The sequence below is a fragment of the Puntigrus tetrazona genome, unplaced genomic scaffold, assembly GCF_018831695.1.
Source record: "Puntigrus tetrazona isolate hp1 unplaced genomic scaffold, ASM1883169v1 S000000446, whole genome shotgun sequence".
Lineage (NCBI taxonomy): Eukaryota > Metazoa > Chordata > Actinopteri > Cypriniformes > Cyprinidae > Puntigrus > Puntigrus tetrazona.
The window spans coordinates 53,174-70,329 of NW_025048089.1; the positions used below are offsets into that span (position 1 = coordinate 53,174).

The 17,156-nt window shown below is 37.3% G+C and overlaps 1 protein-coding gene and 1 pseudogene across 1 annotated transcript; one reads left to right on the top strand and one right to left on the bottom strand.

Moving 5' to 3' along the window:
- Nucleotides 1-1,761: 1,761 nt before the first annotated feature.
- Nucleotides 1,762-6,109, bottom strand: LOC122333953 (probable low affinity copper uptake protein 2). The gene is made up of 4 exons (XM_043231815.1): nt 5,925-6,109; nt 4,582-4,648; nt 2,827-3,097; nt 1,762-2,686 (listed from the first exon to the last, which is right to left on the bottom strand). Exons 1-4 carry the CDS (start codon nt 5,928-5,930, stop codon nt 2,521-2,523), a joined length of 510 nt encoding a protein of 169 aa, XP_043087750.1. The 5' UTR covers nt 5,931-6,109; the 3' UTR covers nt 1,762-2,520.
- A 378-nt stretch (nt 6,110-6,487) lies between these two features.
- On the top strand, nt 6,488-14,800 carry LOC122333945 (annotated as a pseudogene).
- The last annotated feature ends 2,356 nt before the right edge of the window (nt 14,801-17,156 follow it).

A 17,156-nucleotide genomic window follows, 5' to 3' on the forward strand; every position in this document is an offset into this window, starting at 1 on the left:
TGGCATTCGTCGTTTACTTAGGAGAAATTACTAATGCACATTAAATTGATATAGTGACGTCTAAGAATGTGGTTACAAAAACTAAATATTTCAAACATTTCAACAAAAACACCCTAAACGTTTGAACAGTAGTGTAATTTTAAGATGCTATAATTATAGTCCCTTTATGGTTTACATGCATATCCATATGAATATGTGACATCACTTGCAAACAGCTAATCACGAGCCTCGGTTAAGAGATTGAAGAATATGATGAATTTAATGCATTTACAATGAAAAAGTACTTATTAAAGAGGACAAGTAGAAAAAATTATCAATGCAGTTCACCTTAAAGGTGCCATAAAACTGCATTTAATTTGGTATAGTTAAATAACCATACATTGAGGCTCACGGTCATGTGATTTTAAACACCAGTGCTTCCTGTTTAAATCTCCTGAATAAACCTTTTCAACGGCTGTTCGTTCCGTTTAGAAGTGACGCCTTTGGTCCTCGGACGTTTCCGGTTAGTGCTCGAGCGCGTTCGAAACTAAATGGCGGGAGGCGGTTGATGGACAATTTAATTGTTGTTTAATCCCGCTGTTTATAATGGGAAAATTAAAATGAGACCCTGCTGCGCGGTCGGGTGCTCCCTCCGGCCTGGAACTAACATTCATTTATATAAAGTCTGAAATTAAAGACGTAAGATTTCCGAGAAAGCGAAGAAGAGCAAGTCTTGGATCAGCGCACATCTCCAGTCAGGTGAGGAAATGTCGTCTTGATTATGTGTATTTCTTTCCGTTAGCGTTTTGATTGTCATTTAGTGAAAATGGCAAGCTTTTATTAGCGTTTCGTTGCCAAGAGTTGTGTGTGCTGTAATTGAATGAGTTCGCGTTAGTTGTCTAGCTAGTAACGGAACCCATAACAGAATGAATGCTGTATAGTGTAACAGTCGACTGCAGCAGTTAACGATAAACATCATTTTCCTCACATCGCTTCTCTAATCCTAACTCCGACGTGTAGTGATGTATTAAACAATAATAGTGTTATTTATAAATATTGTGTTTTCTGCTTTTGTCTTTAGGAAAGCTATCGTCTGTAATGCAAGACACTTAAGCCAGTGCTTCAGGGAGTTAGGGAGGACATCTGATCGTCCTGCGTAGCCAAACCACATATGAACATCCAGATGTGTTTGAGAACTTCAGGATGAGATACTTAAAGCTGCTTATGGCCAGGGCAGGTACTGACCGCTGCTATTGATAGTGAACACATTAATACATTTACACATAAAAGGTTTTTGGGTTTTGTTGCCCTTACTGAAGTAGATATCAAAGAACAATTTAAAATACTGAATCGATCCACCTTTAAGCAGGGGTGGTTCTAGGATTTCATCTTTAGACGTAGCCTGAGTTTATTTGAATGCTCAAGACAGCCATTGTGACAGCAATATATATTGTGTATTTGCTTGGAAAAAAAAAACCGTGAAAGTGGACCCGATCTGATCACTAAAATAAATGTCAACCATTTTTAAAGGCCAAAGTAATTTAGAAAAAAAACATTATTGGTGTGCATCTTAATACAAAACAAAGGTCAGTCAGCGCAAACTTACATTTTAGTCTAGGACTAGGTTTAAGCCTTGTCTGTGAAAGCAGGGAATGAGGTCTCCGAGAAATCCCTCGACCGAAATCCATAGCCCGTGGTCAGAATATATAAGCTCTTGGCTAAAATGTAAACTGTAAAAGTCATGTGATGCAACTTGGTATTTTTCAGCCACAGACAAGGGTGTAGACTTGTAATCAAAACCTTTAATACATTCTGCAATAAACCAAATTTCATTTAAAAACTATTAAGCAATGAAGAAAAAACAAAAAGACTGCCTGGAGGAACCTTACTAAAAGTGCATTTAATTCACTGTGGTGAGGATTGTGGTATCTAATATCTGATCTCAGTGAGTCAATCAGTTTCAATGCGTCTGTATTGCTGGTGAACATTAACTAAGGCCACATGATTTGCATTTCTCTTTTTACCTAATGGTTCGAACCATTGTTTGTTCTGCTATTCCGCAGTTATTTCCAGTCGACGCAAAAACGCCTGATCTTGACTCATATAGGAAGTTAACTATGAGGTTTAAAACTAGTCTGAGTTTCCCAAAATAACAGAAAACCACCGGCTACAGTAAAGCAAATCTCAGAGAAGAGAATTGAAATATTCATCTGTGTAACAGAAAATTAGCTTATTAAAAATCACATCAGTAGCTGTAGAAAGCATAAAATGAGGCACACCTCCGTTTAGTAGAGTGCTGATCGTACAGCCTCAAGGCTAAAATCAATGCATTCAACGCCTGAAAGACATTGCGTTTCAAACCAGGTTCAAAACCTAACCTCTACACTTCTGAAAGTTGGTTTTTAACCAATGTTACAATTGGTTATCGCCGGATTTCATTTAAATAAGATTCTATGCAAGATCTTTAAAATACAACCTCGCATTTTGCTCTTGATCTAGAATCTGTGATAAACCGCCACGTTTTCGTTCTCCTGTGTCTTCTCAAATGTGATTGAGCAGAGGAAAAGCCAGGAAGTATCCCAAGACGGATCCTAGGACGACCCCCAGGAAGATCCAAACATTGTAGGACATGACGCAGAGCATGAGCATGTAGCCTAGCGTCACCTGCAGGATGTGTATGGCGGTCAGGAGGCAGTGTAGAAGCCAGCTGAAAGACAGGAAGAGACATTAAACTATAATACAAGAGGTATAAATAATCATCAGCTCGTTGGTTACCGTTCCACCTGACCGATTTTGAAGTCACACCAGTTCTTGGAAAACACTTCCCGATTGTCTCGCGAGGCTCACCTTTTCTTAGCAGTGGCGGCGGCGTCAGCAGTGGTGGCTGTATTCTCGGTGGGAGCTAATGAGATCTCGGAGGGGCTGTTGGTCAGAGAAGAACTTCCTTCTTGATGCTTCATGACGGAAGCAAAACAAGACGCTTCAGGTGAGAAAGACACCGGAGCGGATGATTGCTTAACGGAGGCTTGATTCCGTTTTCCAATAGTGATCTTCCAGACTTTCAGAAACTCGTAGATCACCGTGAGCAGTAGAACGACAAAGACCGACAACACCATGCCTGTAGAAAGAGAAATCAAGACATGTAGACGTCTCACACCTTACAACCCATAACCTAATTGAAAAGTAATAACACTGGTTTCTTTAATCTTTTTGAATTCTGTTTTTCTTTTTATTATACGATTTTTAAATGTAAGGCGCATTTATATACACAAATATATTATGTAAAAAACGTTTATTTTGGATGTGATTAATTGCAGTCGCAGAAAAAAAAAAAAAAAACAGTAAAACGTATAATGTTACAAAATATTTGAAATATACTGTCCTTTTGTACTTTATTCAAAGAAAAAAAAAAAAGTTGTTTCCACCAAAAATATTCATAAAAAAAAGTTTCTTGAGTAGCTAATCAGCACATTAGACTGGTTTCTAAAAGGAACTTGACACTGAAAACTGAAGCAATGCTGCTGAAAACTCTGAACTACTGAAAGCTTTGACGTCACATGATTAATTCACTGTTGAATATATTAAAATGAAAAAAAAAAAAGTTTAAATGTAATATTTTACAATATTGCTATTTAACACAGAGTGAGCATAAGAGACTTCAGGAACCAATCTTGCCCAATATGCATATAATATCATTGTCTCTTTTTGACTCCTTTCAATGAACTGAATGTAACAGAACAAACCAGAAAAGTGTTGTTTATGTGATTCCCACAGTTTGACTGAATACACACATTCATGCCCTAAACTACAACATAATATACTCTGTAAAAGGCATGGCATTTCTACAACAAAGAGCCTGATGTCAAAAAGATGTCAATTTTCTGGTATATTTCAAGCTCATCAATGTCTGTTCAAGATAACGGTGATGCTTTCATGTGAAGCCGCAAGGTGTTGCATGCTTTGCACATTTTTCTACCTCAGATCATTAACCACTAAACCACAGCACCAGCCAAAGTGCTATTCAGTGTTTAAACCATCAAAAGAGCAAGAGTGTAGTATGGTGATTTGATTTAAGATTTAGAAGTGCTTTTAAACTGCAAATGTTTTATTGTTATTTTAAGATAATATTACGGTTTTAATATTTTGAATGAAATTCTGCTTGTTTTTATAATCTTATTTAGTTTTTAATGTCTCTTTCTCTCTATACACATACACCTTTTTATCATTATTATTGTTTTGGTTTTTCTTTGCTTGTTTTTTGTTCTATAATCAAACTATGAAATGTTAATTTATTTCAATTAACCTTTTAGTTTTTTTTTTTTGGGTTGAATATAATATAGAAATTCAATTGAAAGCAGTATGTGTGCGTGTATAATATAATAAAAATATAAATATATAAAATAATAATAACACTGATTCGATCTAACACTAATTGATGAGATCACTGTAGTCTGTGCAAGGACTATCACTGTAATGTGAAGTAAAGTGTACAAGAAAGCAAGTTAAACAACTAAATGATAAAAGCAAGCACAAGATGGTTTGGTATAAACTGTCATGAATATTATATGATCATGTTTGGTCTTGTTTGTAAATCTCACGCACCTGCAGGTCCACGCACATCCCAGAAGTCAAACAACAGCGTGACGTTGCTGGATCCTATAAAGTGCATCTGCAAAAGACAAAACACGAGAACTTAATAAGCAGGTTTGTAATTAGTGACATGTTCCCACCGAGGGTTGACTGTCAACCCATCCAGTGGGAAATGTCTATAAACAGAAGGTAATGATGCTTCCATTACCTTGTCAAAACAGTAATGCAATCCTGCCAGTCCATGAAGTTCAATGTTTAAAGTCTGATTAAGTGCTATTATACACAGCAGTAATTCAATGCCATCAATCTTTCTTTTTTTTTGCTTGACTTGCTTAAATTACCCTAGCAACTGTCAGAAGTCGCAATATCGTAAATCCAGTAGTCTTGGCTTTTCTCAGTACGTGTGCAGGTGTTATGTAAAATGTCATAAAAGTGTAGTAAAGAAAGCCCTGCTATTTTCTCGTGACAGTCACATTACAGGAAACAGCACCTTGAGGTTAACTTGTACTAAAAAGTGTGCTTCCGAATCAGGAAGTGCAGATAGTAGAATATGGGACAAGGAGGTCCCTGTTATGCCCCTGATCAACAACATTCCATAACTTGCTATAATCGGGAGCAAATCTACTGTTCCGTCTTCAGATGTAAAATTTAGAATTCCATCCAATCCACTTCAAGCACCGGAGAACTCCAGTGTCCTGCACCGCATGTCCTCTGTGCTGGAGATATTTTTGCATTAGCCAGGCAGAGACAAGTGGCTTTTGATACATTTGTGCCTTTATCAAGCGCTATCTCAGAGCAGCTGTGTAAGCTCTCACATGAATACCACTGTTATTTGCAGCATGAATAGCTGCTGACTGGTCAACTTCGGTGCAAAAATAGGTTAAAAATCGTTTTGACAATTTTGCGAAACCTGCTGCTTTTTGTGCGCAACAATGATAGAATGACGGCATAAGTCATCTTCACTTTTATTAAAAGCAATACAGATGCACTGTTAGTAAATGCTGAATAAGGCTGTCAGCTCCCAATACTGAGGTTAAACGAAATTTCCATGTTTTCCATCTTTTAAGCAGCTATTAATATAACGCCCTTGGTGTATTAAATGAAATAATGCATGCACACGTAGTAAGAAACAGCAACCATTTTAACCTTTTAACCCCCTAACACGGTCTTGGATTACAGATCCATTATTTACATGTAAATGATAGCATAGAAATACAAGAACGATTAAATTAAAAATGGCTATTACTTAATCAAACCCATAAGTTATTTTGAAGCGTAGTGTTGAACTGACTAAAATGTACAGGTGTGAAATCAATGAAACTATATAAATATCTGTACACAAGAGTCCAACTTACATTCATGGTGAAGTCGCGCGTGGTCTTCTAACGAGGAGTTCAAAGAAATTTAATACAGATGACAGGACCCTTGCCTCAAAACCGAAACTTTCATTACCCCCTGCACCTCAACGGCCAAATTAGCCACATTTTTCTGCGCCCGTACAGCCGGACAGCTGAGGACCGCTCAGCCCAAACAAAAAGAGTGCCGTTACATCGCGAGGCTTTATTTATATGCGCCGAAAAGGACTGTGGGAGTTGAAGTCCTCTGATGTCCTATGCGGAAATAACCAAAAACTCCATTAGAACTACATACCACTCCAAATTGCTTTAGAAATGCAGTTGAACGCGTATAAAGACATATTAAACACGTAGTTTACAAATACAACGGGTTTGTACATTAGAAAAAACACTCTTAGGAAAACACTACATTAGAAAAAACAGTTTTAATAATCCGATAAAATCTTTATTACCACTTGACAGACATAAATGGAGTATTTAAATACAATTTAAGTGTAATACAACAAAATTGATTTAATCAAGCAATAAATAAACACAGCTTTAATAAACGATGTGCCCGACTCTAGTTGATTATGTCATCAGCTTGCGCCCGGATGAGGCTGGTCAGTCGGCTAAATCAAACTGCGAAATGAGGGGCTAAATCTAGATAGGATGGGGATTATCAGGAGCTGGACACAGGCAGTTCGACAGGATATATGTCTAGAAATTTCAAGACTGACCAACGAGATCAAAAGTAACGTTAGTGCTGGGAAATACATTCGTGGGCAAGTTTGCTAGTTAGCAGTCGTTAGCTCGCCAAGTAGAGGCAGTATTGTAAGTAAAGAAACTGTCAGGAGCTTTTATCCAAAGTACATATTTACTTGTTTTCAGTTTTTCTGGAGATTATTAAAGTAAACTATTAACGTAGGGAAGTCAAACCAACTAATGTCAACGAAATACATAGGCCAAGTTGACCAAGAAGTGGTTAAGTATTGGCAGGCCTGTTATTGCTGTACATAAAGGGTTACATTATATAGTATTAAAGGGGCTAAAAAGAAAAAGACCTCTACAAATGGGGGGAAACTGGATCAGAAAAGAATCATATGGTTGTGGTGGCTTTGTCATGGCTCTGGCAGCTGTGATCTTCTCTTGTCTTTTGATTGGAGTTACTGGTCAAGATGGACATGCAATGACTGCAGAGGAAAAGTCCAAAATCAGGTGAGTTTAACTTTTTTTTTTTTTTTAGACACTTTCATGTTCTTGTCTGATGTGATGTGGCATGACTTTTTTGATGATTAATGGTGTGATTATGTTAACTGATGTTGTCAAACAAGACATTTACTATTTTCATGGGTACATTTAAGTATATATGTATATGAAGTTTATATTTGGAGACTTTGATTCCAGCCCATTAGACAAACACTTCTGATGCCTTCTACTCAAAGAGATACCTAGAGGATGATGACACACTGTAATGCTTTATGTAATAGTAAACATTATCCATGTACTTTAATTCTATGTCATTTTGGTTTTGTCTGACATTATGTTAGTACATCAATTATGTGTACTTGGACTGTAAATCCATACATGACCTCATTGCTTCAGTCAGCGGTTGATTCTTAGGAGAGGGTTGCTTCAGAACGAATTGTTGACCAAAACAATTACTTAATTTAATGATTGAGTTTGCTGTCATGCTAATTTCTGTTTTAAATCGTCAAGGTGTGGTCCATTTTTAACTAAGAGGTAATGCCTTTATACAGCATCAGGATGTGGACCTACAGTAGCAGACATCTTTGGTTGACCGTATATACATATGTCTGCATTTATATGTGTACATTATATCATCAGTGTTAAAAACAGTTGCAGGCTTTATTTATATGCATCTAAAAGGATTCTGGGAGTGTAATATTTTAGCGAAACTAATGCTTTTTTTTTTTTTTTTTTTTTTTTTTTTAGAATTATTTAATGAAAATTTAAATTTAAAGAATTGCAAAAAAGAGAAAGATGTGTTTTGTACAAAATATAATGTCAAACTGTGTACAAAAACCGTATATGCACATTTCGGCATCCAAAACGATTATTATCGCAGTTGAATTGTATCTACATGGACATTTCCATTGTTTGTTTGTTTTCTAGTGCGATTTGAAAGAGTAACCTCTGCACTCTTGTTTATTTTTTAGGGACCAAATTCTAGAGATGTTTGATCATGCCTATAACAGTTACATGGTGAGTAAATACCCATCATTTAAATGACTGACTTTAGCAGAAGGATTGCATCTGTTATTAAGACTATTTGATCCGCATTTTTCTCCTTATTTTCTCTTTTAGGACTACGCCTACCCAGCAGATGAGTTAATGCCCTCAGCTGCAGAGGAAGGGTGAGAGGGCTGGAACCCAATCGAGGGGACATTGATGACTCTCTGGGAAAGTTAGTCAAGCTCATAAACATTTTGTACTATAAAGTGATCCATTCAGCTTCAGCAGCACATGACCCTTGTAGTGACATATTACTTCAGACTATGGAAATTTGATGGGACAGTTTTCACTATTTAGTTTCAAAGATTGATATAAACATTGATGGGACATCTGAAATTTCTTCAGTTTTTGTGTTGATTCTTTGAGATATTAATGGAAACCTCTCTTTCTCTCTTTATAGGTTCTCTTTAACATTAATAGACACTTTAGATACTCTTGTGGTGAGTTAAATCTTTTCTCGTTTGATGAAAATAATGCTGATTTGATTTATTTAACCAGACAAGTAAACTTATTCAAATTAACTTTTTTTTGGTCTCTTTTGAGCAGTTGTTAAACAAACTGGATGAATTTGAGGAGGCTGTGAAGAAGACGGTGCAAGACGTCCGATTTGATAATGACATTGTCGTCTCTGTCTTTGAGACTAACATACGTGTGCTGGGGTACGAATCATAATGATTTTTTTCGTTTTGGATGTTTATCTGTGTTTATATGTTTATCTAACACAAATACAGCAGATTTTTAAGCTAATCTTTTAGATAATTACAGGCCTTCTGTAGACTTCCTCCATGAAATGCATTATTGATGGAACTTCTCCCTTTGTTTCAGTGGCTTGTTGGGTGCACATGTGATGGCAGATGTACTAAAGCAGCGTGAGAGAGGATGCAGTGGTACAGAGATGAACTGCTACACATGGCCAAGGAACTGGGCTACCGCCTCCTGCCTGCCTTTAACACCACCAGTGGCCTTCCTTATCCTCGGGTAACTCCACCACTAAATACGTAGCATTCGAACTTTCCTTATATTTGCAACAGAGTGACATAAAGATGTAATTCACTGCCGGCAAAATGGGCTTTTAATAAAACTCGAATAACTTGACATCGATGCTACATAACTAGAGGAAAAGGGTCGTTCCAACTTGCCAAAAAAGTTCAGCACACATTATGCACTTTTCATTTTGGCACTGATTGTTTATCTAGCATGATTTGCACTTTTACAAAAGCCGTAGAGCTGCCAAAAGTCAGCTGGCAGAATTTTGCTGACAAATAAATATTTGTGTGCAGGAAAGTGTACGAATGGTTTATTTACATATACTACTGCCATTGTAACAATAAAAATCGGGATGCATCTCTTGAATGTCGCATAATCAAAATGACTTACTTTCATTTGAGTATAACATTTTATGTTAATTGAAATTTTTAATTTTGGGGACAAATCCGTAACACTACTCACTCTGCCTTTTTATTTGATAAAATATATCCGTTGATGTGATTTACATAAAGCTGCATGACAGTGATTCCAGAGTGTTTTAAATCTTGACCCCCTAATTTTTTTTTTCATATTTAAAGCATCTTCATTTTCCTCTTCAGGTAAATTTGCTCTATGGGGTCAAATCAACCCCTTCTCTCGGACGGGACAGAGTCGGACACCTGCACTGCTTTGCGCGGGCACCATGATTCTGGAGTTTGCAGCTCTCAGCCGACTCTCCGGGAACCCGATATTTGAGGTAAACATCCAGCATGTTTTCTTGCTAATAACAGATCAGGACTCGAGTAAAACAAAGTGTGCTAAGAAGTTGTTCAACCTAGGAACATGCTAGGAAAGCTATGGATGTCCTCTGGGAGAAAAGGCAAAGAGGAAGTGACCTTGTCGGCACTGTGATCAACATCCACAATGGAGACTGGGTTCGCAGAGGTGCGGCTTCACATTGACGGTTCTGCTATTTCATTTGCACCGTGAAAATATCCCACTTGACCACGTCTAATCCCAGTTTGACTCTTATAGAGGCGGTATTCACATGAGCACCTTCTCCGTTTCTCATGACAGATAGTGGTGTTGGCGCTGGAATCGACTCTTATTATGAATACTTGATGAAAGCTTATATTCTTCTTGGGGACAAGGTGTACCTTAACAGATTCAACACAGTAAGGGCTCTTTGTTCTCCAGGAATAATCAAGCCTCTATTAGTCAAACTGAGCTTGTTTTACATCTGTTATCTGCGCGTGTGACTTTGTCTTTGTCTGTTGTGGCAGCACTATAGTGCCATTATGAAGTACATCAGCCAGCCTCCTCTGCTGCTCAACGTGCACATGCACAACCCCACCGTAAACGTGCGAAGCTGGATGGATTCCTTGCTTGCCTTCTTCCCCGGGCTGCAGGTTCGCTTCTTTATCCTTTGCATTCCAAGTTGACTTCGAGAGTTATTTTTAGCATTATCAGGGTGGATCAGCACTTCATAGGGCGGTTTAAGCTGGAGCGAGGGTCAAAATGATAGTTTATTGAATGAGAACGGACTTTATTGGCTACTATGTTTTTGAGAATTACAACATTGTTGAAACCGAATGCAAGAACGGTAGCCACCTTTTTGGTTTTCTGTGATGTATTCAAATATACAGGCGCTAAAAAAAACAATCTTGTCAATTGACAAATAGCCGTTTTTACCTCAATGGAAGGCCAGGTGTTTGGCTAGAAAATTAGTTTTTCCTTCTTTTAGTTAAGACAACAAGAGGAAAACGTGTAATGAAATAATGATAAGTCACTACCAGTGTTGTTACTGTTAACTAAAACATATTTACACTTTTCTGAAAATAAAATCAATTTAAGTGGAAGTACTGAAATTACAAAAAATTAAAGTAACACAAATTACTAAAACATAAACTAAAATTTATACTGATAATATACTTTTTCTAATATAATACATTTTATGCTATTATTAATCATTTATTCAATCATTTCATTCAAAATTTTAATAAATGCAACAATAGTATTTAAATAATATTCAAATAAAACATTCGTGACATATTAATAGATGGTTCCAATTTTCTAAGGGATTGAACGGCATATTCTGAAAATGACACAGTAGTCTAATATTCAATGCAAAATAAATCTGTATTCAAATATTTTGAATAAAACACATTTTTATGCTCTTTAATAAATATTTAATTTCTCAGTATAATGCCACTGGATGGCATGTTAAATTTAGATTAATTTTTCAAATGTAAAGAAATGTGACCATAAAACCACAAAATAACCCACAATATCTCAAAAATAAGTTGCACAGGGATATTTGTAGCAGTAGCCAACAATTATTAAATATTTTTATTGCCAAAAATCATCAGGATATTAAGTATAGATCTTGGTGCACGATTTTATTCAAATATTGCCCTATATCATAACGAACCATACATCATTATTTATTTAGCTTTCAAAAATATATAAATCTAAATAAAAAAAAAAAAAAAAAAAAAAAAATGGTTTTGTGGTCCATGGTCACAAATGAATGAATTTTCCAAAATATCTTTCAGGTTCTGAGAGGAGACTTGAAACCTGCCATAGAGACGCACGAGATGCTGTACCAAGTGACTAAACAGCACAATTTCCTCCCTGAGGTAATTAATGGGCTACATTTGCGCAAATAACTTTAAACCCAAACAACATCCTCAGACTTTAAAGATCAGAGCCTAGTATTACTTCTTTTAATAATAATCCTCCAATTGTATTTGCCTGCAATGTATGTTGTTTAACAGGCCTTTACCACTGAGTTCAGAGTTCACTGGGGCCAGCACCCATTGAGACCGGAGTTTGCTGAAAGCACTTATTTCCTTTACAAAGTAGGTATACCACCTGATACAGCTGAATATAAATGCTTACTAATAACAACAGCTCTGGGACTTCCTTACTTCCAGTGTGAACGGATCTTGAGGTCACAGCTGACTTGCGCTGTTTTGTCAGACTAGTTAGTTTGTCTGTTTTCATTGTTTTCTGCCTCATTTCTAGGCCACAGGTGATCCTTACTATTTGAAAGTAGGCCAGTCTATAGTGGAGAAGCTGAACACTCACGCTCGAGTCCCTTGTGGCTTCGCTGCCGTGCAGGATGTAAGGACAGGAACGCATGAGGACAGGTGAGACTCCAATTAGTAGTTCTTCCATATTGTTTGGATCATTGTGTGTCTAGATTATATTTAAAGGCTGTAGTAGTCATTTATTTTTATGTCATTTCTTTCAAGAATGGATTCCTTCTTCCTGGCTGAGATGTTTAAGTACCTCTACCTGCTTTTCTCAGAGAAGAGCCAGTTGCCTATAAACATTGATGATTATATTTTCACTACTGAGGCTCATTTGCTCCCAGTATCTCTGTCTACAACCCAACCCCCCTGCCACACCAACAACACAGTAAGAGATCACCTTATTCTCAAACGAGACTCTGGTTTTAAACATTTTAAATTCCCCACAATGTGATCATTTCTGCTACTTTTGGCTTCATTTTTCTGTCTACAGTAGCAGCATCTCAGTAGCAACATTGTTTTGTATCTTTCAGGAACCTCAAGCTCATGAAGACGATTTATTTTCATACTCGTGCCCCAGTGCTCAAACCCTGTTCCCTAACAACCCCACCTTTGCCAAGACGATCAGGGACAGCTATAAATACCTCACTGGTGTGGGAAGAGCCCAGCAGGCCTTACCTGTCAGGTGGGTCACAAGTTACAGGTTTATAAACGGAGCAGAATCTAAATGGGGAAAAAACGGCTCCTATTTTTTTTTTGTTCAACACAGAGGGATAGAACTGCCTCTTCATGATACGGGCTTGGAGCCGGTGGAGTTTCTGAAAAGCATGGGCATCTCTCTGACGCCCTTACTGAGCTGGTCTCCGCCAGCCAAGGCTCAGCATTTCAGGTGAATTATTCCTTTTATTTTAGTTATTTTAGTATATACTGTTCTTGTAGTACTTCATCTAAAAAATTTTTTTTATTTTAGTTCAATGGACCAGCCAATTGTTGTATTACTTTTAATATTTTGAACTTTTATTTGTATATTGTTTATTTTCATTTTATTTTATTTTTTTATATCTATTTATTTTTTAGCAATTTTGATGTGTGTTTTTTTTTTTTAAGCTTTAAATTATTTTGATAATTTTATTACTTAAACATATTAGTTCAGTTCAGTGGACCAAATAGTTAAGTATTATTTCTATATTAATGTAATATTTATTAATAGTTTCTTTTTTTTTTTTTTCATTTTAAGATTCAACTAACTTTGTTTAGGTTTTTTAAATGTTTGTTTTTATAATTTCATATATACATCTATATGATAGTTTAATAATGTTAAATAAAAATAATAATAGTTTTATATTATAGTAATAAAAAAAAAAACTGTAGGACCAACCATAGAATTTCAGTGATCATCTCTTCTTTCATATGTCAGTTCATTCATTTATCTCTCTTTTCCATAGGACTCTCAGAAGGGTGTGTACAAGTTAAAGCTGGTTGCTGAGGTGAGCCAAACACCTGAGCATGAGGAAGTGGTGCCACTAATAGTGCAGCTCATTTCCCCCATTTTTGGGTCGAACGGTTCTTACAGCTGGTCCAGCAAAGTTTGGATTGGATCTTACCAAACAAGAGCATGGGGTGAGGAACCGTATAGAAATGTCTCTACTACGCTGCATGTATGCCATATACTTTACACAACCGGTTATTCTTTCTCCTGTCTCTCTCTATAAGGTCAAAGGCAGCATTGTGAAGAGTGTTCCCTATACAGCATGTGGCCCAATTGAAAATGCAGTAGAGCTGCAGGGACGCATAGCGCTGGCATTGAGAGGTGACTGCATGTTTGCTGCCAAAGCTCGGCGCCTGCAGGAAGCAGGAGTCACGGAATCATCTTCATTGGTGAGATCTAGTGCAGCGTTACTTGTAGACCGTGCACCCGATTTCTCTTCATCGTCTTTGAATCCGGTCCCTGCGGTTTCGAATCTTCTCACAGATCACAGAGAGGGCAGCAGCAGCGCTGAGACTCCTCTCTTCCAGATGGTTGGAGATGGAGAGCCTACAGATGACATCACAGTTCCCCTGGTGTTCCTCTTCAGCAAAGAGGGAGCTACACTCACTGCCGCTCTGCAAGAACATCACAATGTGGACATTCTTCTTCTGCCCAAAGAGAAACAGCTAGGGAAAGGTATTTGACTAGACCAAAACTACTGAATATAGATTAGTGCTGTACTCTTAGTTTGTTGACTTGAGCAAATAGTCAAATTGGTCACCATATAAACTTTTTTCCGAGTGACATATTTGGTAGTTTTTTTATTTTATGTGTGAGAGAGAGAGAGAATAGGACTCAACATCATGTATAATAAATACACACACACACACTACAATTTAGATACTATCCATGTTTGATGTGTATATATTCTCTCATCTTTTTTTTTTGAGTCTCCTTATTTTTTTTTTCTCCTTTTAGAAAAACCCGAGAAGTTAAATATTAAGTTCCGTTTAGCTAAGGAAGGAGAGCTTGCCGAGGGTGAGACTGAAAGCACTACCATCCAGCTGGTGCTGGAGCAAAGCGAGACTGTCACAGAGACGAACAATGAGGCCGCAACGTTGATGAGGAAGAACCAAGAGAGACTCCTGAGAGCTAAGGCAACCAGCCCCTGACGGCGGGATCGGTCACGCACCACGACCACGCGCTCCTTCACCGAACACAGGGCCGTTGCTCCCTGTCACCGACCTCAGAAAATGCAGGCCGCGCTATTAAAAAGTGTTTAGGCTAAGCCTGGACCGTACCATCTGAGCTCCTCACAGGGGATCACAAGTCCTCCCATATTAAGATGGTTTTCTCTTGCATAGTTGGAACTACATTGATCTGCACAGAGTGAGATGGTACGATGCACGAAGCTCCCGTCTCTGATATCGTGGTAGTTGCAATAGATTCTTCTCAATTGTCTGCAATTGAAAAGCATCGGTTTTGGGTATTAAAGAGATGATTCTCTCACCCCACTTTATGTGGATCAGATTTTATTTGAATGTTTTTTCTTTCACTGCGGATCACTGGTTCTTAGTCCTGTGCTTTTTTTTTTTTTTTTTATGCATTCTTAAAAGTGTAAGTGGCTTGAAGTCTTCAGGACATCCTTAACACAGGGCTCCTATGACCAAACCCCCCAAAAGAACAGTGTTTAAACGAGGGAGAATGGACCAGTAAAACATAGTTTAACATGTTTTAGATACAGAAACATCAGGGAAATCAATGATCTGACTTGAACGTGTGTGTGCGTGCGCGTGCGGAAGGCATGTACGGTGGCCTTTATCATTTTGTCACAGACTGTGCATGTCATCTTGTGCCAATACTAAATATTTGTGTGTGTGTGTGTATGTGTGTGCATATTTGCAGCCAATGCATTCATCTCCCTGGTGAGGGGACGTTTTTGAAAGAGAGTTGCCCTTTCCTCTACCAAAAACCTGCATCTGTCATGAAGGCCCAGGACACAGGCAGATTATATAGTGATAAATACGTTTTTGTGCAATGACGAAACCATTTCTGCAGTCAGGGTGGTGATGATGTATATTTAGATTTGTCTAATTTTGCCATTCTGACCACCTCCTCAGTTACTCGCGCAGCTTTACCACCACACTAGAGGTGCCGCATACACTAGATTCATCGCCGACGCGTCTCACCTGAGAATATTTCAAATGTATAAACGTTATTAGACTACCATTCGCATTTTGGGTGTCACAGCCATTATGTAGCTCAGTTTATTACAATCTGTTGCTTTGCAGAATGCAGAGAACGGTTATATCAGCCCCAGACCTATCCATTTCAAGTCTTAATTATTTATAATTACTTGATAATTTTGTCACTGATGGCTGTTTTCAAAAGGATGTCAACCTGTGTACCTCTTGTTTCAAAAAGGGCTTATGACTGATTCACTTCAACGTATGGGCATATTATAGATTAGATGGGACTGTATTTATTTCTCAAGATATTTTCTATACGTTAATTTGAGACGAAGATGCTTGTCACTGGGGTCAGCTGAAGCATTTCTTGAGGGCCAAAGTGATGTAACATTCTGTTGCTGTGACAGAACAAGGTTTTTATAGCGTCTTTTTAATAGCCGTTTTGTATTGACTGATGAAATGTTAGTAATTGCTATTAAAATCAGATTTATGACCCTGAATTGTCTTATTTTCGCTGTGGTAGATGGATATTAAAACATATGTTCAAGAATGTCATACGTGATTACAAAATAAATAAGGTGAACAGGAATTAAATCAATTGTTTTATCTTGTCAGGGTTTTCTATTTTGAATAGATTTTTTTCTTGTGTTATATAGAACTCATTTGTACACAATGCCTCATTTTGAACATATTGTCTTTGTAAGTCAGTCTACATATTTTACTCAAATACATCAACAGCATCATCAATACATTTAGTTTAAAGAGAAAGTCGTAACTTCAGGAAGGCTAATTTTCTTAAAATTGAGTTGATGAGATATCAGTATCTATCATATACGCTATGTTGATAACTCTCATCGAAAGCATAGCTACTTGCAAACAACTACTCTCGATTCTTGAATATTTTTGCATTTTTAGAGGAATGATTTGCCAAGGAGCTAGTATCAGAGCTACATTTTTCTTCTTCCTCCTCGTAGCAGAATGTTGCAGTTTAAACTTTGTTGTAGTTGTTGTTTTTAGCTGACAAAATTAATTGTTTAAAGATGGTTTTAACGCCGTTAGTCAAATGGTTGAACTTTAAAAGTATTCGCTACAATGTCCTGTCAGATTTATGTCGTTGATGCTTAAATCTGTTTTAAAAGTCCTATTTAAAATGCAGTTGACGTTACTGCGCCCCCTTCTGGACCTTCTTTTCTGAGCCTGGATCAAGCCAGAGGTGTGTGTGACCAACTTATCCTTACATACGTATCACCTTTATTTTATTATTATTTTTTACATTTATGTTTAGTGAAAGTACTCAAAAAAAACTGATGCTTATACATGTGTTTTTTAACAGTCTTAA

What these genes read in the sequence shown, in the direction of transcription:
- LOC122333953 (XM_043231815.1), bottom strand. An exon ending in GGATGTGCGTGGACCTGCAG is followed by an intron (nt 3,098 to 4,581) that starts GTGCGTGAGATT and finishes CTCTTTCTACAG; the next exon opens with GCATGGTGTTGTCGGTCTTT. An exon ending in GCCGCCACTGCTAAGAAAAG is followed by an intron (nt 2,687 to 2,826) that starts GTGAGCCTCGCG and finishes CCTGTCTTTCAG; the next exon opens with CTGGCTTCTACACTGCCTCC.